Source organism: Astatotilapia calliptera, chromosome 20 (assembly GCF_964374335.1).
Source record: "Astatotilapia calliptera chromosome 20, fAstCal68.1, whole genome shotgun sequence".
NCBI lineage: Eukaryota > Metazoa > Chordata > Actinopteri > Cichliformes > Cichlidae > Astatotilapia > Astatotilapia calliptera.
The window spans coordinates 18,733,111-18,756,361 of record NC_137441.1 but is presented as its reverse complement, the minus strand read 5'-3'; the positions used below and the strand labels follow the sequence as shown (position 1 = coordinate 18,756,361).

The following is a 23,251-nucleotide window of genomic DNA, read 5'->3' as shown; positions in this document are numbered from 1 at the left end:
GAGTTCAGCTGAGACAGTGTCCTTCGCCCTGCCAGGCTAAGTAAACAGTCTTCCAGCCAACCCAGGTGGCCTTGCATAGGGGAGGAACAGTCTAAGCACCGTCTGTTATCAGGGTGTTTTTGTTCAGCTCCAGCCTTGAGATCACAGCTGGTGCTGAAGTGGTAGCCGCATGAAGTGATGGTGGCTTTTACTTTAGTGCGAACAACTCTTATTCTGAGTGCTTCTCCAAGGTGTAATCCAATTTGCGCTCAGAGGTCTTATTCTGAGTGTTCACGGCAGCTGCAAGCTTCTCCAAGATCTTATCCGTGCTGCACTCAATGAGCCCATTTTGAGAACTCACGCCTCGTCCCATCGTTTCAATCCCAGCGGGCAGCCTTGTGGGGGTTTGAACAGCCGGTTTCGCTTTCTTAATTCTTCGATAAGCCAGGGCCAAGCCAGCTCCGATCAGCAAGAACCCTGTTATCATGGTTCCGAATAGATAGATATCTTCAGCGTCTTCGATCGACAGTCCCGCCAGGCACACAACCCTCGAGTAATGCCACCCGTCCATCAAGTATCCAGCAGGGAAAGTACCTCCAGGACACTCAGGCTCACCCGAGCCCAGACTTCTCATTGAGAAAAGGGTGTCAATTGCATTCAGGGACCAGTTGATCAAATCCATAATTCCTCTCTGTGAGAGACTGTTCCAGGGAAAAGTAATACAAAAAACACAAGACTAGACAAGGACACAAGAGGCCAAGCAGGGAAGCTAAGGGAGAGGAGGAGAGGAGAGGAGAAAAGTGTCACGGTCCTGGGTCAGTGACCCAGCGCTTTTAGTTTGTTATCATTTTTTAGATGATTGTTTAGGTTCTGTGTTATATTCGGTCTGCCTCTGAGTCTGCGTCTGTATCTGTCTGTCTATGGTGTCACCCCATCTGTTTGTGAATCTGTCTGTTTAGTTCAATGTCTTGTCTGGTTCCATGTGTCTGAGTTTCCTGTTTTATTGTGAAGGTCCGTGTCGTATGTGAGTGTGATCAGGTTACGTTTCCCCTGTCCCGTCAGCCCAGATTCCTCCCAGCTGTGTTGCCCTCCTGTCTCTCACCCCCTGATTACTGGTGTGTGTATTTAAGCCCTGTGTGTTTTCCTGCCTGTTGCCGGTTCGTCTGTGTTCCTCCGTGTCAGTCTGTGTTATTCGGTGTCCAGCTCGTCTCTCTGCCTCTCATCCCCTTTTGTATCATCTCAGGTTTGTCATTTAGCTTTCCCAGTTCAGGTCTTTAGTTTTGTCTTCCCTCTTGCCTGTTTGCCTTCTCACCCCTGTATAAATAAACTCACCGGCATCTTATCCACTGCCTGCATCTTGGGTCCTTCTTCTAACTCCACACGGCTCGCCTCGGCAGCCGTGACAGTACGAACCGGCCACTATGGACCCAGCAGCATTCAACCCGCCCAAGGAGCTCCGGGAGGACATTATTTACTCCGTGGACAAATTAATTAACGCGTGGCTGGAGCACGAGGGGAGAGAATTTCGCCAAGCCGTGGCTAATCGGCTACAGCGCTTGGTTTCTGGTCTCCCCTGGCTGCTCAGCTCACTTCACCCGCTCGCACAGAATTTCATTCTGAATGGACTCCGTCTTCGCCCCCCGGCTGTTACCACCCACCCTGCAACTCATGCTTCACTGCCCGGCCCGTCAACCCAGCCTTCAAGGGGGAAACGGCGCTCACGCTGCCGACGCTCCTCGCCACAGTCGGACCTGGGGATTTCCGAGCGGGCAGCTGTGGTGAGTGGACAGGACAGTATTATTGGTCTGAACTGTTTACTCAGGGGTGATGTTCTGTACGGCACAGGACAAAAACTGTTTATGGCCTGAAGCTCAGTTAGCCGCCCGGCCAGAAGCTCAGTTAGCCGCCCGGCCAGAAGCTCAGTTAGCCGCCCGGCCAGAAGCTCAGTTAGCCGCCCGGCCAGAAGCTCAGTTAGCCGCCCGGCCAGAAGCTCAGTTAGCCGCCCGGCCAGAAGCTCAGTTAGCCGCCCGGCCAGAAGCCCAGTCGCCACCTCCGCCACATTCAGCCTCACAATCCATAGCTCAATTACAGCCACAGCCAGACTTATTACAAACCCTGTTACAATCCATGGCCCAGTCAGTAGCCCGGTTGGCAGAAGAATCATTAGCTTTATCCTCAGTTCAGCCTCCTGTTCAGCAGCCACCAGCCCTGCATCCTGTGTCAGTTGCTCCACCACCTGTTCAGCCATCACCTTCACCTACTCCTCCTGTACAGCAAGCCATGTCAGTCCAACCCATAACGGACAGTTCAACAACTTCGTACTCTAAGCAGAGAGACAAACCCAATAACAATGGAAACATTCCTCAAGAGCTGGCCAGTTCTGAGACTGAGACACACTCCAGGGCCTCCCGAGAGGCTGGGTTTCAGCCCCCAGCTGACTCTGGACCCCTGGAGGTTAAGAAGCCAGCTGAGGACTGTACCGGACTGTCACTGCCTGAGCTGAGTCACTGCTCAGTGCAGCTGCAGTCTGTTTTATGTTTGCCAGAGGCCCGTGTGCCTGCTGGTTCTGTTGCGTCCCTGCCAGAGGCCCGTGTGCCTGCTGGTTCTGTTGCATTCCTGCCAGAGGCCCGTGTGCCTGCTGGTTCTGTTCCGTCTCTGCCAGGGGTCTCCGCACCTGCTGGTTCCGTTCTGTGTGTGCCAGGGGCTCCGGTGCCCACTGGTTCTGAGACTGTTTTTGCTGGGGGGCCCGAGGAGCCCGTCCAGCATCCGGCCTCGTCAGCTGGGGGGCCCGAGGACCCCGTCCAGCCATCAGCTGCAGTCTCATCACCAGCTGCAGTCTCATCACCCTCGCCCGCTGCAGTCTCAGCTTCAGCTTCAGCATCCTCATCAGCTGCTTCGCCTAGCCCAGCTTCAGCATCCTCATCAGCTGCTTCGCCCGGTCCAGCCTCCGCTTCTGCTTCGCCTGGTCCAGCCTCTGTGTCTTCATCCTCATCAGCCTCGCCTGGTCCAGCCTCCGTGTCTTCATCCTCATCAGCCTCGCCGGGTCCAGCCTCCGTGTCTTCATCCTCATCAGCATCGCCGGGTCCAGCCTCCGTGTCTTCATCCTCATCAGCATCGCCAGGTCCAGCCTCCGTGTCTTCATCCTCATCAGCATCGCCGGGTCCAGCCTCCGTGTCTTCATCCTCATCAGCATCGCCGGGTCCAGCCTCTGCTTCCGCCTCGTCTGGTCCAGCCTCTGCTTCCGCCTCGTCTGGTCCAGCCTCTGCTGGTCCAGCCTCTGCTTCGCCTGGGGCTGCAGGGGCCACGCAGCCTTCAGGTCCCTTACTACCACCTCCACATCGTCGGTCATCTGCCAGGCCGCTTGTTGGGCATCTCCGCCACCGTGGACGCCCTCCTGAACGCCGCCACTGCCTTCCGCGTGGCCGGCCTCCGGACTTGTTTCCACGCCGCTGTTGCCGTCCGCACGGTCGGCCCCCAGAACTGTTTCCACGCCGCTGTTGCCGTCCGCACGGTCGGCCCCCAGAACTGTTTCCACGCCGCTGTTGCCGTCCGCACGGTCGGCCCCCAGGACTGTTTCCACGCCACTGCCTACTGCGTGGCCGGCATCCAGACCTGCCCTGCTGCCATTCGCATGGTCGGCCTCCTGAACTTGACCATCTGGGCCTTTTTGGACTCTGTCCCTCCGTCCTGGGCCCCCTCCGTCCGCCCTGGTCGGGTCCTTTTCTGTTTTGTTTTGGTCGGTTTTTGTGTTTCTGCTGGGCTGTCTGGAGCCAGCCCTTGAGGGGGGGGGGGGGGGGGGTACTGTCATGGTCCTGGGTCGGTGACCCAGCGCTTTTGGTTTGTTATCATTTTTTAGATGATTGTTTAGGTTCTGTGTTATATTCGGTCTGCCTCTGAGTCTGCGTCTGTATCTGTCTGTCTATGGTGTCACCCCATCTGTTTGTGAATCTGTCTGTTTAGTTCAATGTCTTGTCTGGTTCCATGTGTCTGAGTTTCCTGTTTTATTGTGAAGGTCCGTGTCGTATGTGAGTGTGATCAGGTTACGTTTCCCCTGTCCCGTCAGCCCAGATTCCTCCCAGCTGTGTTGCCCTCCTGTCTCTCACCCCCTGATTACTGGTGTGTGTATTTAAGCCCTGTGTGTTTTCCTGCCTGTTGCCGGTTCGTCTGTGTTCCTCCGTGTCAGTCTGTGTTATTCGGTGTCCAGCTCGTCTCTCTGCCTCTCATCCCCTTTTGTATCATCTCAGGTTTGTCATTTAGCTTTCCCAGTTCAGGTCTTTAGTTTTGTCTTCCCTCTTGCCTGTTTGCCTTCTCACCCCTGTATAAATAAACTCACCGGCATCTTATCCACTGCCTGCATCTTGGGTCCTTCTTCTAACTCCACACGGCTCGCCTCGGCAGCTGTGACAAAAAGTGCGACTGCCTTCGTCAAGAGCAAGAGAGCAGCAGCACTATGGCCTATTCGTGATGTTCAGGTGAAAGTCAGCCCAAGCAACCAGACATTCGACTACACTTGTCCCATGCTTGGAATGATCCCGCAGCTTATCTAGGAGATGGCGATGCACCACTGCCTGCTCCCGGTGCACAGCTACCAGGTCAGCCAGCAACTGGGTTAGCACCTCCACTGGCTGAAAAGAAGTGACTGTAGCAAGGACCCAGGCCGGCAGGACGTTCTTCCTGCGTGTGAAGGTCTTTTTTAATTTGTGCAAACAGCTTATAAGACAGTCCGCTGCATAATTTCTACAGCCCACTCTCTCTGCAGCTCAGTGATCCTCTCCCCTTAGGTCCAGGGATCCTACTGAAGTAGGGAGCCATGACCAGGTGATGGAGAACAGATATGTGGGGCAGCTTCACCGCTCCCCTGCAGCTGAGCCACAAACCATGCCACCTTATTAGACCACCACCCAATGTAAGGGTAATTGAACAGTACTACTTGTTCCCTAAATCATTTTTTATGGTTCTGTAATGGTTAATCCACCATGTGCATCACTTTAATCAAACCAACAATTTAAAGCTAAAATATAATTATTTCTGTTATCAATGAACTTTCTAATGTATTATTTTTCAAGAAAGGAGAAAAAGCAGTAAAGTACATTATTGTTTTTTGATTAAGATGTCAAATTGAAAATATTTACTGGCGTTCCAAATTAAATTTTTAATGGTTTAATATGACACTAATAATAATTTACGACTTCAATCTTGACAGATTTCTAAAGTATTTGTGTTTTTCTTGTTTTTATTGCAGGTGCTCTAATACATTTATTAAGAACTGTAGGTTCCCAACAAATCAGCTCTGATTCGCTTTCATTTTCTCTAGCTGTCCTCATTTACAGTAGATCTCTACTTACCTCTTCGTGGTCTTCTTCTTTGACACCACCCATTTTGGTGAAGTCAAGTGGGCCTTCCCACTCTTGCTGAGTTTGGCCCTGAGATGCAATGGCTCCCACATGTTGAGAGGAAGAAGACAAAGAAGATGAAGGCTCTGGAGACTGTACTCCCTCCCGCTTGGTCTTCTTCATGCTAAGGTCCAAGGTGCCATTCTCATCCACCTCAATATCCGCCTCCTAAGTGAGGACACAGTGTGCAAATGTAGTGACTGCAAACTCAAAGAGCACGAGTTTCATACACTGTTCATTGTTAGGCTATTTTAAACCGTAGTTTTAAAAAAGAAGCTTGCGTCTAAATGAAATTCACTGTGCATCACCTTGGTGCAGGGCTCCCTGGTCTTGGTGCTGAGTGTCTCTGGTCTCTCCCAGCAGCGGGTGGACAGGTTGAGAATAGCTGTTGCTGCCATGTGGGCTGCCTCTGCATCTTGGCTATAGTCATAACCGCTGGAGGACAAGGTGCTCATAGAAAAGCTTCCTGACATGCTGTGACTGGGGGAGGATGCCTTGGGGAATAATTTAGCTGCGTACAAGTGGAACAAAATGATTTCCTTGAGAAATGAAATTGGGAGGAGATTACTGCATATTCTACGACTATATGAGTGCAACATATGTACTAGTTCAGGTTTGCTTTTAGTTATAGCAGAACCTCATACAATTTTATACAGAGCTTGGCAAGTGAAAAAAACAAACTTTTATGTATAAATTATTTAAAAAAGTAAAACATTTTATACAAAAACATACAGTTATTAATACAAATTTATAGACGTTACTGACAAAAATTGTTTTTTGGTATAATGTCATTTATTGATCAGAATAATTGTAGAATGACATATTCCATTTGGATATAACTCAGGTGGTTCTCTGCCCCTATAATCTCAGGACTGCGCCTTAAGTTGCTTCTGATACAGGTGTCACGCATGGCAGCTCTGCCTCTTTAGCATGTGAGTGTGAATGGAAAACATTATAAAAGCCCTTTGCAGAACCTAGCTATGTTTGAAAGGTGGTATAAAAAATGTGAATAAGACCATTTCACATAGAATGGTTAGCACTGTCACCTCGCAGCAAAAAGACTCCTGGTCTAAACCAGGAACCAAATGAGGCCTTCATATGTGGAGTTTGCACGTTTTCCCTGTGCCTGGCATCTTCCAGGTAGTTCGGCTTCCTCCCACAGTTCAACTGATAGGTTACCTTGTGCTTGATGGATGTGAGGAGGGTAAATGTATAACAGAATTAGAATTTTTCCCCATCTGTCTCTCTTCTCATGTTTGGTGTGTGTCTTCTTGTTTCTGTGTTTGGTTTCTTTTAATTGTTTTAATGTTTTACTTTGTAGCTTAGTTTTCTTTTGTATCATGTGTTACTTTTACTTATTCACTGTCACCTGTATTGCATTGTGATGGCTGCAGTTACAGCCACACAGTGGTAATGTCCACCAAACATCAATGTTACAACAGAGGCTTACACATAACACTACATTTACATTTTTCTTCCTTTAGATATAGGATTTCATTTACAGGGTAATAAAGAATTGGTTTTGGTTTAGAATTAATTCATTTATATACTCACATAATACTGTATTTTAAAATAAGTGAGGATATTTTAGTTTACACTGTTATGTATGTATGATTTAATCTTTCTTCTGTTTTCTTTACCTCAGTGACAGCTGCTGGGGTCCCTTGGTTGATGAGCTAAGAGGTGGAAAAGGGGCAGAGCAAGCTTATATGGAGAACTGCAAATTGGGTCATACCACAATTCTGGATCATGGGGGGGAAATGGAATTTGTTATGTTAGTCTCAGTTGGGTTTTTGTGTGTTTTATCCCTTTTTTTGTTTTTGTGGGCTGATCAGCCACTATTTAAGTTTCCACTTGTCTGTTTAGGTAGGTCAGTTTGTTTCAGTTGTTGTAGTGCTTGTGTAGTTTTGTTACTTTGACCTCTTTTATGGGCCCAACATTTAGATTTTTCTGTGTAGTTTAACCGAGTTTGTTTTGGGGTTGAATAAAAAAACTTTTTTGGATGTTAACCTGTACCTGACTTTCCTTCACTGCTCGGTCCATCATGCATCCTTAATTTGGGTCATCATTTCCAGCCTTAACTACATAATCTTTTTCTTTTTGTATTATTCTGTGTTTAAATTGTTTGGAGATTGCAGGAGTGCTTGGTTCTAAAATATATTCAAGAATAAGACAGTGAAGGAAAGTGCTTAATGCTTATCAGATTCACCAAGTTTTTTTCTTTGGTATCTTTAAAGGAGATAAATATTGCCTTTGTCATTTGAAATATCTCATTTAAGCCTTCATCTACTTGTAATATGGATGTATTATAACACTGCAATTGATCAGAAGATACCAAACAAATAACAATTTGCACAGAGGGAATGCGGTTCACAAACAGTGCCATAGAGAGTTTATGTTAAAACCATAACGATACCTTGGAGTAAAAATTGACACAGCTCTTAAAATGGACAAATAGGTAAATGCAGTGGTGAGAAAAAGCTTTTTTCAGCTGAGGCAGCTCTCTAAAGTAAAACCTTTTATTTCTTTTTGTGACTAGGAGAGAGTTTTACATGCATTTGTGACCACTCGGCTTGATTATTGTAATGGACTTTATATTGGTGTTGATCAGGCTTCACTATCACGCTTGAAAATGGTCCAGAATGCTGCAGCTTGTCTGTTGACAGGGACATGCAAACGTGAGCACATTACCCCTGTTCTTGCCTCTTTACACTTGGTTGCCTGTCCATTTTAGAATTCATTTAAAAATTGTATTGTTTGCTTTTAAAGTTTTAAATGTCCTGGCTCCTTCTTACCTGTCAGACCTTCTACACCAATACAGTCCACAAAGGTCTCCCAGATCAACTGACCAGTCACTCCTTGCTGTCCCCATGCCGAGACTGAAACACTGGGGGGACCCAAATTATGGAATAAACTGCCCCTCCATATTAGGCTGGCCCCAACACTTGAAATGTTTAAATCACTTTTAAAAATACACTTTTTTTCAAAGGCTTTTTAGGAGTTGTACCAGAGTCAGCTTGTAGTCAGTTTTAGTCAGCTGTTGGTCACTCTTAATCTTTTTATTTTGTTAATCTTATTCATTGTATATCTTATTGTCTATTTTACTCATGTTTTAATATTTAATATATATACTGATTTATTTTTATCTTCTTTTTCATTTATGTATTTATTTTATTGTTATTTATATTTTTCTTTGTCTGCTTAATGTATGTTTTTTAACTGCTGTCTCTGTTTTATTATTGGAAAGCACTTTGGTCAACTTTGTTGTTTTTAAAGTGCTATATAAATAAAGTTGGATTGGATTGGTTGTAAAAAGCCTGTAAGTTGTTAAGAAATAAAAGCAAAGTGAAATTGTGTCTTACTTTTGAAGGCTTTGGGTGATGTTTCAGCAGTGCTAGGTGTCTTTGGAATGAGCGTACGCTTTCCAAAAACCTGACCATCAAAGCTTGCATAGTCAAAAGACACCTTGGAGTATTTCTCCAGCTCCTTGGCCAGGTTTGCTCGAGGTGTAGTGGTCACCGTGTTGGGCCGGTAGCTGCCATACTGAGGGATCTCCAGCTGTTTGACAAAACACATGGGCCTAAAAAAAGAGCCCTGATTTAGGTACTGATACTTTAACATTGTATGAATCAATTAGTTGAAAATTTTTCTTGCATGTCTCACCTGAGCACTCTGTCAGAATTGGAAGAGGGTTCACTGGCTGAAGCCTGTAAATGAACCTGTTTGTCCTGGTTCTTGTTCAGCTTAGCAGCTGCGGCAATGGGGCAGCCGGACAGACTGATGGGGAGGCATGCCAATGATATTGCATTTAAAGGAATAAAATGCTCATCAATAGAAACTCACTGAATTGCTGGGAAAGCAGTGTAAGCAGATGTGAGCACAATGAAATGTTATGCAGTATTATTTTGCAAATGTGTGTGTGTGTGTGTGTGTGTGTGTGTGTGTGTGTGTGTGTGTGTGTGTGTGTGTGTGTGTGTGTGCAATCAGATCTAGGATCTTTAACACTAAACTATTTAAAAAAAACCCATCAGAATACAAGCCTCTTTTTACAAGTTCTTTTCTATGAAGTAGTGACAGTCAATTTCTGTTTCATATACTGTTGTAAAAAGTGTTCAGAGTGTATCGAGTGCTTTATTAACCTGCGATGTGTGTTGCGGTTGCTGTTAACATGGCCTTGGCCTGTGCAGCCAGGAGTAGGACACTTCAAGACGTTCTCATGCATGGCCAGGACTACAGACACACAGCAAGTGCAAACTCAGGTCAGTGCATTTATCTTGCATTAGGTGGTTTCACAGCAGTAACAGTAGTAATGTACGTGTACACCTGTATGAGCTAGAAAAGGACAAGTGGCAAAGATACAGAATTTACAGCAGTAGTGGAAGTAAGAGTAATGGTAAAGCTGGTAGAGTTAATAATAATATTTACAACCTGAATTCCAAAAAAGTTAAAAGCCTATGTAAAATAGTTGACTTAATATGCTGAGGATGTGACGTCTAATGCTGTGGAACACCTCACAACTAATAAACAAACATACAGGTCAGGGAAAAAAAAGCACCCCAAAAGTAAAGATAGGGATTCACCCATCTGTGAAAACCTATGATGATATTGTATTCCGAAATAACATTACTAAATATAAATTTGCAGGATGCTACCTAGAATTTGGTGATTTTATTATCTAGTCAATTCAGTGTTGGCCAGTCATATAGCACCAATCACCTTAAGGCACTTTAAATCGCAAGGTAAACACCCTACAATATTAGGGACACTTTTTTAGAAACAGGTTTGTGTGTTAGCATTATTGGTCAGTATTTATTAATCATGGTGATAATTCAAAGTGCACACATTTGAATGTTGGTCAATGAAGTTAATGGTAAGCTATACTTACTCTCTGGAGGGATTCTGTCTTTGTGAGGACATCCAGACAGACTGCGATGATGGGGATACAGCCCAGTCACATGACCCGTCCCATCACACCCTGGCGTTGGACACTTGACTTCCTTTTTTTCTGGAATTTTATTTAGATAGTGATCACCTACTTTCTATGCAAACACGTTCACATTTGACTTTGCTGTTTCTTACCTTTGCTGTAGTGAGTGGTGCGGCGGGCTACAGCAGCAGCCTCTGAGCTCTTGCTGGATGATGTGTATGGTTGGTAGTCCAGGGAGCTCCGGCTCTCCTGGCCTTCCTTCACTTCCTCCGCCTTCAGAGCAATAGCCTGCTCCAGCAGCCCCAGGTTCCCCCGAGTCATATCCCAGTTCTCTGAGTCGTCTGTTATTCCCGAGCCCTCTGAGACACGATCCTGCTCCTCTCCTTCCTCTTCTTCCTCCTCCTCCTCCTCTTCCTCCTCTTCATCTTCATCATCATCATCATCATCATCATCCTCAGAGCGGACCTCTATAACCACTGTTGTTGGAGAGGCTTTACTGGAGTCTTGGTCCTCCTCTTCCTCCCCCAGGATCTCACTGTCTTCCTTCTCTTGTCTGTGATCCTCCCCCTCTCTCTCCCCTTCCTGTTCTTCATCCTCTTCTTCCTCAGTCATGGGAGTACAGATCTTTTCTTCCCTGAGTGACACTTCAGTTTCAGATCCCTGAGTGCGTGGACTCAAAGTGTAAGGAGTGTCAACCTCTTGGAGGACCTCCCTGTCTGTTCCATCCTCCTCTTCTTCTTCTTCCTCTTCTTCCTCTTCTTCCTCTTCTTCGACCTCTTCTTCATCAGCTTCCCTCTTATGCTGCTTTGACTCTTTGGCCAGATGGCCGTAATCACCACTTGAATACTGATGATCTGAGTTTTTCTGGCTTATCACTTGTCTTTCTATTACCCTCTCTTCTACAATATTCTCAGGACTTTTTTGCTGTCCATTTTCTTCCTGTTCTTCTGCTTCTTCCGCCTCCTTTGTTTCTTTTAGATCAGGAATGCCTGTTAGCTCTGCGGGTTCCGCAGATGGCTGATTCTTTGTCATCAGACAAGCATCCTTCACATCCTTTGTCTCTGTTTCCTCCTGCTGAAGGTCATCAGCAGGTTTTACTTCCTCACCAGCTTTCTCACTCACAGTTTTGTTCTCAGCCTTTGCACTGATGTGTTTGTTCATGTCAAGGTCAGCTGAAGGACACACTGCTGTTACTTTTGTCACCTGTGAGGCCTCTGCTGTGGAGTTCAAAGTACAGATAAATGTCATTGCCACAGATTGTTTTGTCTGTGTCATCTCACAAAAACAAGCATTGTGACTGATCTTGCAGGTGACTTGATGTGATTTGTTTAGCAAGAGTGAAGTGAAGCATGCAAACCAAACTGTAGACCAAAGTCAACTGTTCTGGAAGTTGGCTTTGGTCTACACTCATGCCAAACTCTCCGCTATCTTGAAACGGTTCTGTTCGTCACAGTCACTGAAATACTGATTATGTTTTTTAATGTCCTTGTTTTTATACAAAGCTCATTTCTGTGACACTGGATTACATATGCTTTAATGTGTCTATATTTCAACTACAAAATGGAAACTCGGATCAGTTTCAGGTTGAAGTAAGGAATTACAACTACATGTACCTTTATCAATATTTTTCAAAGTCTACAATGTTACTTTTATGTAAGTAGGCATTACATTTTAAGATCTACTTCACCCACATCAGAGTAACATCAGAGTTGACAGTGACAGAAATTGTAATTTTGTGTCTGTACACCACAAACAAGATTGATGTTAACAAAGGTCTTGCGCTATCTGTTTAGGAACTTTTATGCACAGCCCCTCCATTTTCAGAGGCTTTACAGTTTATTATTCCATAACAAATTACAACAATAAAAGATCTGAAAAACCATTCAATGAGAAGGTGTGTCCAAACTTTTGACTAGGAAATAAGTATTTGATCCCCCATCAATCAGCAAGTTTTCTGGCTCCCAGGTGTATTTTATACAGGTAACAAGCTGACATTTGGAGCCTTTTCAGCTCGTTACCTGTATAAAAGACAGCTGTCCATAGAAGCAATCAATCGATCCAGATTCCAAACTCTGCACCATGGCCAAGACCAGAGTTTTCCATGGATGTCAGGGACACGATTGTGGACCTACACAAGGCTGGAATGGACTACAAGACCATTGCCAAGCAGTTGGGTGAGAAGGTGACAACAGTTGGCGCGATTATTCGCATATGGGAGAATGATAAAATAACTGCCAGTCTCCCTCGGTCTGGAGCTCCACACAAGATCTCACCTCGTGGAGTTTATGAGAATAAGAACGGTGAGGAATCAGGCCAGAACTACTCAAACTTTGAAGTTTGTCACGAAATATCTCAATGTTTCAAAAGAGGACTTGGTGAAGGTGTTGTGGTCAAATGAGACCAAAACCGAGCTATTTGGCATCAACTCAACTTGCCATGTTTGGAGGAGGAAGAATGCTGTCAATGACTCCAAGAATATTATCCCCACCGTCAAACATGGAGGTAGAAACATGCTTTGAGGGTGTTTTTCTGCCAAGGGGACAGAACAACTGTATCACATCAAAGGGAGGATGGATGGGGCCATGTACCATCAAATCTTGGGTGAGAACCACCTTCCTTTAGCCAGGGTATTGAAAATGGGTCGTGGGTGAGTATTCCAGCATGACAATGATCCAAAACACACGACCAAGGCAACAAAGGATTGGCTCAAGACGAAGCATATTAAGGTCTTGGAGTGGCCTAGTCAGTCTCCAATCCCACAGAAAATCTGTGGAGGGAGCTGAAGGTTAGAGTTGCCAAACATCAGCCATGAAACATTAATGACTTGGAGAGGATCTGCAAAGAGGAGTGGGACAAAATCCCCCCTGAGATGTGTGCAAAACTTGTGGCCAGCTACAAGACACGTCTGACTTCTCCAGTTACCAAAAAAGATTTTGCTACAAAGTACTAAACCACGTTTTGCAAAGGGATCAAATATTTATTTCCTTCATGAAGATGCAAATTAAGTTGTAACTTTTTTCAAATCCATTTTTCTGGATTTTTTGGTTATTGTTCTGTCTCTTACTTTACTTTACTTTACTTTACTTTACTTTACTTTACTTTACTTTACTTTACTTTATTGATTTCAAAGGCTGTTGGTAGTCCCCCGAACACGTTTTAAAACCAGAGCGGTGGCCCCAAGGTTGTGGAATTCTCTCCCTCCATCTTTAGACTAGTTTTTAATTAGATTTGTGCTGTATATTTGATTGTACTGTTTTATGTTTATCTGTTTTATATTATTGTGAAGCACTTTGTGGTTTTTATCCTGTGAAGAGTACTATATAAATCAATAAAGTAAAGTCTCTCATTGTTCAAATAAACCTGCCATTGAAATTATAGACTGACCATTTCTTTGGTAGTGGGAAAAGTTACAAAATCAGCAGGGGTTCAAATAATTGTTTTCCCTGACTGTACATACTTAAAATAACTATGTATACAGGAGCCAGTTTTGCTTGGCGGGTAAGGAGGCAACTGCTCTAGTTTGGATTTACTCACGTTTTATTGACTCTGGCCTGCTTGTTGTTTTGGCCTTCTTGTCCTTGTTTTCTTCATCCCCTTCATTCTCTTTCTGCTCCTCCTCTTCCTCTTCTGCTGTGTCACTGTCTGCAGTCAACCCTCCATCTGCTGCCTGTTTAGCAGACTGATTCTTTCTCTTGGGAGCGGACTGGTTCTCCCCGGCCTCAGCCTCCTCCAGCTTCCTTTTCTTCACAATTGGGCAACCAAGTATGCTGAAAAGAGAAACATGGTTACTGATGTGTATAATGTCAGAAAGAAACCTAACAAGTAATTAGTGTTCTGTCACATACTATATTGAGGTGTGTGAGCAACACTGGAGAGTCTAGATACTACTAGCAACAAAGTTTTTTCCTTCAGGTACTCTGGCTTCCTCTCGCAGTCCAAAGTCATGCTTGCTAGATTAATTCGTAATTCTAACTCGGTTTTAATTGTGAATACAAGTTAGAGAAGGTGCTTAATCCCTAGCGCTTTATGTTTGATAGTGTGATAGTTTTGAGCTAATGTTTGTTTATGCCATAGTTCCAAGGTCATTGACCCAGCGTTTTGTGTTTAGTGAACTTATTTGGGGATTTGTTCTGTGAAGACTTTCTAATTTTGTTTATCATAATATTTCTAGTCTCAGTCGTTGTGTCCTTGGGCAAGACACTTCACCCGTTGCCTACTGGTGGTGGTCAGAGGGCCTGGTGGCGCCAGTGTCCGGCAGCCTCGCCTCTGTCAGTGCGCCCCAGGGTGGCTGTGGCTACAATGTAGCTTGCCATCACCAGTGTGTGAATGTGTGTGTGAATGGGTGGATGACTGGATATGTAAAGCGCTTTGGGGTCCTTAGGGACTAGTAAAGCGCTATATAAATACAGGCCATTTACCATTTAGTAATTCTGTCATAGTCCTGTTTTTTTTTTTTTTTTTGTCTAAACTCTTAATTAAAAATGTTAGTTTTAGTTTTAGGTCAAGTATATTCAGTTTATGTTTTGAGTCCCTTGAATTTTTGCCTCCCTTTTCTCCTGTGCCCTTGTCTTGTCTGTGTTTAGTCCTCAGTCAGTCAGTCTTGTTTCAGTGTTTACCTTTCTGTTTCTATGTCAAATCTGTGTTTCTGTTGCCATGTCTAGTTTATATATGAATCTGTTGCCTGCTCAGTTAGTTCCTGTTTTATTTTGATAGTTCCTTGTCTCTTGTTGTGTTGGTATAGTGGTAAAGCTACACACACCTTTGGAGCGATGTCTGCAGCCTGTGCGCAGCTCAGACGCAAGCATTTCGCTGCATGTTATACTGTGAATGTGACAAAAAAAAATGAATTGAAAGTACACTATGTTCAGTTTTGCTTCCCCTGTCTATTTAGTCAGATTCAGTTCAGCTGTGCTCTTCAGGTGTCTCCACTTTGCCCATTTGCTTTTTTGTATTTAAACCCTCTGTATTGCTTGTTGCATCATCCCTCATGCTTCTCCTGTGTAGTCCTCTGCTTTACGTGTCCTGGTTCAGTTCTGACCTGGCTCTCTGTTTATCTCTCTTCCTTGTAGGTTACAAATAATAAAAGTTAAAGGCTTTCACGTCCTGTCTCCTGTATCTTGCACGTTGATGCCAAAACCTGGCTTCAGCACAGCAACACGACAGAATATTTGGCTAGACAGAGCTCTGGCTTTTTGTCATCCTGACTACATTGCGAAAAAATACAAATAATGGTCACGGGTAGGGATGGGTATTGATAAGATTTTCACGATTCTGATTCCATTTTCAACTCTTTAACGATTCGATTCTTTATCGATTCTTTTATCGATTCTTTTTAAAAAAGGAGAACACTAAGGTTGATTAGCTTAGAACTTTGTTTTATATCTTCTCTATATCTTCAGGAGTAACATGGCCTTACAAACCCAACAGTGAGATCTTAAGAGATCCACAGCCTACGGCTCTTCAATGGGGTGTCACAGGGTCCCCAGGAAAAACAATTATAAATGTAAAATAATAAAATAAATATTCTTCTGTAGCAATAACAAAGTACAACATAAATGATTCAGTAGCAATTACCCAAGAATATCCAGTAATGTCCCTGCCTACAATTAAACACATTCACTTACTGAAAATCGGGGGCATCTGCTGGCAAATGAGTGCAAGCCTTTGACCACAACCTTAGTCACTGCTTGGTGACATTCGTCTATCCTGGCCTGAAAGGAGACGCTACCGGTAGACAGCAGTGAGAACTGCCAGCATCTGAGCCAGCCAGACTCTGTCTCTCTCATCATGGTAACCTAAATGCACAGTAATGGCAGGTTTTGTAATAAGGCAGATCGCGTATTCGTAGTGTTTCCTCCCTTAAATTAAATATCTACTTTTCAAGTATTGCAAGTTGCCCTGTTGTCATCCGTTCTCATAAAATATAATCAAACTTTTGAGCGTTAGGCGCCGTGTTTCCTGCCAGGTAAATGACGCTCTGCAACGTGGTGACGTCATTCGGGGCGACTGGAATCGATAAGGGAATCGTTTGCAAAACTGGCAAACAATTCCAAGGAATTGAAACAGTGGGAACCGGTTCTCAACAAGAACTGGTTTTCGATACCCATCCCTAGTCACAGGGCCTCAGACCCAGGGTTTGAGTTTCTCTGTGGGTGTGTGATTCTCTGTCTAAGTAAAACAAGTAAAACATGGGGCTTTTTAAAATCGTTCCTCATCTTGTGAAGGCTAAATGGTAAATGGTAAATGGCCTGTATTTATATAGCGCTTTACTAGTCCCTAAGGACTCCAAAGCGCTTTACATATCCAGTCATCCACCCATTCACACACTGGTGATGGCAAGCTACATTGTAGCCACAGCCACCCTGGGGCGCACTGACAGAGGCTAGTCTTCACAGATCGGATGAGCCTCCATTTTGCCCACTTTGGTGTTATTCTAAGATTTTTCCACAATTTGCATTTTTTTTCCTGAATGATGAACTTTGCCTATTTTTACTTCTGAGAAGCACTGCCTCGCTAAGATGCTGTTTTCACAGTAAGTAATGTTACTGACCTGCTGCCAAGTAACCTAATTGGTTGCAAAATGTTCCTCTAGGTGTTTCTTTTTTAGTACCACTTACTTTTCCAGCCTTTTGTTGTGCTCTTCCAGTGTTTTTAAGATGCGTTGCTGACATCGAAATTCAAAATGAGGTTATATTTTTCATGAAATAGTAACGTTTAAACATTTGTTTTCTATATTGTATTATGAATAAAATATGAATATATGAGCTCTACAAATCATTGCCTTCTTTTATTTTCCTCTTACACAGTGTGCCAATTTTTTTTTTAAATTGGGATTTTACTTGCATTTTTTCACCTTGCTCTCTGTCATTTTGTGGAAAATGCACATGAACCTGCTGACATCAGCTCTGCAACAGTTTGTAATACAGTTAGTGAAAAACAATAGTTTGTCAGTGCAGCAATATCATCAAATATGCTTGGCAAGTTGAATCAAAACAGTGGAGCTCAAAATAAGAAGAACAGAATACGACAGCACGAGTTCCAAGACTTGGTGACATGTAGTTTGTGTTTTTGTAAAGAACTGAAGCATTGTTACCATTTATGTATTGAATGTATGCATTCATACTGTAATATGTGTGTGTAACATACCTATAAGGGCTTTCTAAAATGAATGTGCTTGTTTGGTATGATAACCCTGTCTAGCCAGTCTATGAGGACCTGTGGTCAGTGTGTTTTCCTCATTTCTTCCATTGTTATATACATTAGGGTACAGTTACGTCAGCATGGCTAAACCTGGTTTAGGTTTACGGTTGTCTAGTTGAAGAAGATGGCATGAGTTTATAGCATAAGCTTAAATAAATATGCCTGTTACCCCCAACCTCTGACTAGGGTTGCTGTCCATGGTGCTGATGAGAAGCCGAAATGATGCTACTGATAGTTACTATTATAACTATATGATTCTATTTATTCACTGTATTTATTGTGTGTGTGTGTGTGTGTGTGTGTGTGTGTGTGTGTGTGTGTGTGAGAGAGAGAGAGAGAGAGAGAGAGAGAGAGAGAGAGAGAGAGAGAGAGAGAGGGAGAGCGTGCAAGACTGAGAGAGAGGGGTTTTTTTTGCTCGGCATGTCCTAGGGGTAAGGACCAAAAACATGGCACCAGAGCCTGTCACTGATTTGTTACACCTAAGCTTTCATATACACACTATGTACTAGGCAGCATACAGTCTTTTATGATGACTGACTGATTTCTTATATATATTTAACAATCTTACCTCCTGTGTCGTGAGTACCTTCCACTGACATGGCCTTTACCATCACATCCAGGAGTGGGACAACTGCTACTGACACACATCAAGTCAAAAGAAATACAATTTTTTTACACACATTATATATATATATATATATATATATATATATATATATATATATATATATATATATATATATAATTTATAACTTTTTATGCTGAGTTATAAACTCGTTTACCTTAAGTCTTGCTTCATTTCTTGTGCCACCAGTTCTGATGAAACAGGAAGACATGTTAGATACTGATATAACAATAATTTGGCTTTAACTGAAGTGAAAACTCTGAGCGTATTATCTTGTGAGCTCTGCTTATAGTCGACATGATTTGCTTACTGTAAGAGATAGATGGCATCTTCTCCATTACAATGTAAGTTGGAGAATTAGAGGACATCTTGTCCCACAGAGTGACGAGATGTACTATTATATTTTTACACATAGCATGCCAATTTTTTGTTTCGGTGTCAATATTTAAGATTATATGCAGGTTAATGACACATGATAATTTAAAATACTAATGCACAACAAGCATTTGTCACAAATGATAATGGTTTGGAGAGAGTTCTATCCTTCAGCATGCATGGCACAGGAAAAATTGTTAAAATGTGTTTGGTAAGTGCTGAGAACTGCTCTGAGGAGTGTGCCAAGGCAAATGAAAAAAACAAGATAATGATAAAAGAAGAAGAGATAAAAGTGACCATCTGCTTATTATCAGCACACAGTTCAATGCCAGCATCCATAGGAAGCCTGCACCCTATGAGTAGACCACAGGGTATGTGGTGGCTGTAGCTCAGGTGGTAGAGCAGGTCACCTGCTGATTGGAAGGTTTTTGGTTTGATCCCTGTCGCCCCCAGTCTGCATGCACGATACTAACCCCAAGTTGCTCTCTGATGCATTCACTTGAGAATGTATGTGCTAGTTAGCTTCTTTTTTTCTAAAAAGCATAGAAGAAGGTCTTGTGTGAATGGGCATGAATGGGTGAATGTGACATGTTGTATAAAGCGCTTTGAGTGCTCCGGGAGAGTAGAAAAGTGCTATGTAAGAATCAGTCCATTTACAACAGTAAAGATACGTCCAAGCAACACTCCAAAAATGAATTTCATCTACAACAGCTACAGCTGTCTTGACTACTGTTGTAAGTAGGAAGGTCTGGTAAGCAAGTGTGTTAGTGCTTTCTCAGTACTCCACCCTCTTTGTCATGGTGAAAATGATAAGAGCTTTATGCAAACTATAGCGTTCATTTCAACATTTTTTTAATGTATTAGAAATGTTATTTGTGTGTGTGGGTGTGTATATACTGACCCCGGATGCCTTTGGAGCGGGTTCGTGTTCGTGTCTCTGTAGTGTCTTGACTCATCTAAGTAACAGAGGGACATGAGTAACATTCACAAGTGAGGAAGTGTAGACAGACAGTCAGACAGACAGACAGGCAGGCAGACAGATAGGTACATTGTCACTGAGGCTTGTCCTCTCTGGTTGACTGGTTCTGTACTGGTCCACCGCGGGCTCAGAGTCTGAACTTTGAACTCATTTTTGCTGGCTAAAACACACAAAACACACAACACCACCTTACAGTCAGCTAGTGTTGTAGGACAACTATGTTATACACTATATTAAGCTGCTTGCTTATATTCTAACTAAAGATCTTTAATCTTTCTCTTGTGAATCCCACAATTTTATGGCGGTAGAAATGTGAAAACTCTACTTTTCTAAAAGAAAATCTTTCCAAAGGTACCAGAAAATGTGTATTTTGGAGAAATATGTGGGTGCACATGGGTCTAGTATACTGTACATGCTCAGACAGCAATGTAGCATGTCACTGGGAACACCAAACATTAGCTGTTGCTGTTGTGTGTTGTATGTTTATATAGTGAGCGAATTCCACATCCAAACAGATTTGACCAAAATCTGTATTTTGATTCTCATATCAGAAAACATCAAAATCAAATGTAGACAAATATATTTCTTACGTAATGATTTACTGCTATCTATTTAGCTTTGGAAAGATGAGCTTGAATTATTTCAACGGTCTTGTTGCAGATTGAGCCACTTTTCTTGGCTAAAGTTAAAAATCATTGGACGGCAAGAACAATACAAATATCCATTAGTTCAAAAGTATGACTAAATTATTTCGTGAGGGGGGAGCCCCGTTTTGACACTTACAGTATCCAATGCAGACATGTTGTGTGAGCGTACAGTCTAACTATTCAAATATTCCATCAGTAAACAGATGGACTTTCTGATCAATGCTCGTGATTTTGGAGCTCAAAGTAAAGCAGGCTACGTCCTAGAAGGCAGTCGACAGCAGTCAGCTGTAGACGTGACAGATCGGGATTTCAGGATGACTAAAGTTTCAGGTGACCTCATCCTGCTGAAAGCTTTTTTTCACGTTGACAGCAATTGACAAAAAGAGAAATGAGAACACAGAATGAGCTACAGGCCGATCGGCTGAGCACCACCAGGCCTGCGGCCGGCGGAGGACGGGCTGTTCCCGTTTCGGGCTCTCACTTCTGGGGCCGCCAAAGAACCGCCGGAAACACCTAGCGGCCCATAATAATAATCGGATGAAAAGGCAGATCTCCAATGATTCTCCGTGGAAGGAAACGAGTTAAAAACATGGAAACCTAAATACGTCCTCGCTTCATCCGCACCGCTCGGCACCAAATCCAGCGTCACAGTCTGCAGCCGAGGCCTCACAACATCCACGCATACGCTGCTCTTTGTCACGCAGACACAGCTCGGCCTTACCTTACGCTCAGACTACTGCCCTCCCCTCCCCCCTCGCAGACACATCTCCGGGCAGAAGGACGTTCCGGTAACGCTCCAACGACTACGAGCCCGAAAGAAGTGCGGAGCCAAGCCGGACACAGGGGGCCGAGTCTGCGAGGCGGCAGCAGCAAACCGAGCCGTTCAGCACCCCGGACAGAGACTGCCGACTCTCCAGCACCACGGACAGAAACCCCGCTGCAGTGCCTCCTGCAGGAGCCCAGGAGAGCTGCAACCGGCCCACCGGGGCTGGGCTCCCCCCTCGGCCGGCCGCGAAGTGCCGGAGGCAGCCAGTATTTAAAGAGCCAGAGCCAGCAGCGACGACACGCTCCTCTCAGTCCCCGCGCAGCTGAGGCTGCAGCACTCCTCTGACAGAACTGCATTCTGCTGGACATTGTTAGCTGCAGAACTCAGCTCACAGACATCAGAGACAAAGATTTTGTTCTCCCTTAGTCTTGAAACAGACCTCATTGCTTCATTCATTGCTGATGAACTAGGTGCAAAGATCTATCAAGACCTGGGAAAATAAAATAAGACAAACAAGCAAACTCCAGTTTCCACAGTCCCAACGAGCTTGAAATTCAGTGTTTGACCACCTTTAATCTTTACACAGGCTGAACTCTCTTTTAGGAACACTTTCCTGTAACTTCTGTAAGTGTCTTCACAAATAGTTCTCAAGGGTTCTTGAACAACATTCAAAGCTCATCTCTGGGCCATATCGTTACATAATGGCAACATGTTAAATAAAAATATCAAATTTGATTAATCTCTACATAAGTCCTGTTGCCTCTGGTTTGCCATTTCTATCAGTTTCCTTCTTATTAATGGCTTCTTGATACGGTACAGTATACTTTATTGTCCCCTAAGACAAATTTTACAGAAATGTGTAAAGTGCTGTCACAGAAACTGCTTTTTAAAAGAGCCAATAAACATTAAAAGAAAGACTAAAGAAATACCAAATAGAAGTGGATCGATAATGACAAACCAAGCAGCTTAAAAGCAACCAATACTCCACAGAAAACCCCTGTGCTACACAAAGCTCTGATGTAAAAGCTTAATTGGTGTAGGGACAAATGAAACGTTAATGCTATTCAGCCACATTTTAGGACTCTACTTTCTGCCAGAAGCCAAGAGCTCATACTTAGGATGTGGAATAGAGCCCTGTGTGCCTGACTGAGTACAGACTGCTCATAAATGACTGAAGGGAGAGGTCTTCGGCCCTCGGCACTCTAAAATTCAATTTTGCCTGCACAGAGAAACTTTCATGATACTCGATGGTATCCCATGCCATGAAAGCCACTTTTCCTCTGAGACAACTTCTAATGAGTCTTCAGTGAACAACAGATTGGATGCATCTCTCAGGTCCTGTGTCAGGTCTTTGCTGGATCTTTTCCAGTTTTTGACTTTCAGATACTGTTCATCTGCTGTAGAGTTTTTAAAAACTCTAGCTTTCTCAGATGTTTTAGAGACTCCCTGCACACCGTTCTGAGATATGCCAAGTGTTCAACAAAAAGAAAATGGTCAAGCTAAGCCTGTTGATACAATTATTAATTAGTGCCTGTCAAATTGTGTTATCTTTGGCATTTTTCATAGATTTAACTCAAGAAATGGGGACAAATTCCTTGTTTTCATTACAGGCTGCCCAAAACAAAGTGTCTAAAGATATCACTGAAGATTGGTTCTTTGCTATGTTTTCTGTTATGTGTAGACAACACTTATTTATTCCTTTCCTGAATTTCCCATAATTTTCTGCCATTGTTTACGTCAATGTGTGTATACGAGTGTGTATGTTGGGTAGGAGTGGGTGTAGGTGTGTCTTTTGATGCTGAAATGATTGATAGGTCAGAATTAATGATTGAACAAACAAATAAAAAAAGCATAGGTGTGAAAATGTTGATTTTTTGATTTTTGAATGTCTGGCTCCTGGAAAGCAAAATGGAAAGAAATGAGAGGTGACTCAAAACCTTTGCACAGTATTGTAATTGTGCATATCACAGACAGATGAGCTTGTAACAGCTGCTGTTCACAGTGAAGCAGATTGAAAGTATGGCGGTTTTATACTTGAATGTGGAATGGCAGGGTTACTTTATAGTATGATCTCATACATCATATGAGATTAAAAACCCAAAATATTTGGAACTATTTCAGCTGAAATGAAATAGGTTTAAATAATGTTGCAAACAGGGCAGCAGTTCAAAAAAAATGAAGAAAGAACAAATGTGTTGGCTTTGTGCTCCATTTTCACACATTTGTATTTCACTTGAACATTTACACAGACGTATGACTGTAGCTCTTATTTCTCTAGTTGTTTGCGTGGTCTGGAGAGACTGCTGCCGAGGCTTCCTAGCTTGGTTAAATGCCTGCTGCCTCCTCTGGTCACGTGTCTT

General features: G+C 43.4%; 1 protein-coding gene across 8 annotated transcripts in view; it reads right to left on the bottom strand.

The window, feature by feature from the left end:
* LOC113013941 (myelin transcription factor 1-like) overlaps nt 1-21,146 on the bottom strand; it is a 68,661-nt gene extending 47,515 nt beyond the window's left edge. For 4 of the 8 annotated variants that reach the window (XR_013904064.1, XM_026155186.2, XM_026155190.2 and 1 more), the window contains exons 1-12: nt 20,847-21,086; nt 19,401-19,455; nt 18,282-18,315; nt 18,068-18,136; nt 13,834-14,066; nt 10,452-11,516; nt 10,258-10,377; nt 9,512-9,602; nt 9,036-9,149; nt 8,735-8,952; nt 5,681-5,883; nt 5,325-5,540 (exon numbers count right to left, since the gene is read on the bottom strand). Coding sequence is in view for 7 of the 8 variants with exons in the window: in XM_026155186.2 (XP_026010971.1) it covers nt 5,325-5,540; nt 5,681-5,883; nt 8,735-8,952; nt 9,036-9,149; nt 9,512-9,602; nt 10,258-10,377; nt 10,452-11,516; nt 13,834-14,066; nt 18,068-18,136; nt 18,282-18,315; nt 19,401-19,455 (2,418 nt within the window). In the remaining variant the exon portion in view is untranslated. Of the gene's footprint in view, nt 1-5,324; nt 5,541-5,680; nt 5,884-8,734; nt 8,953-9,035; nt 9,150-9,511; nt 9,603-10,257; nt 10,378-10,451; nt 11,517-13,833; nt 14,067-18,067; nt 18,137-18,281; nt 18,316-19,400; nt 19,456-19,547; nt 19,639-20,846 lie in introns of all 8 variants that reach the window. The other 4 variants (XM_080294717.1, XM_026155187.2, XM_026155188.2 and 1 more) reach the window with 4 other exon arrangements.
* Nucleotides 21,147-23,251: the final 2,105 nt, after the last annotated feature.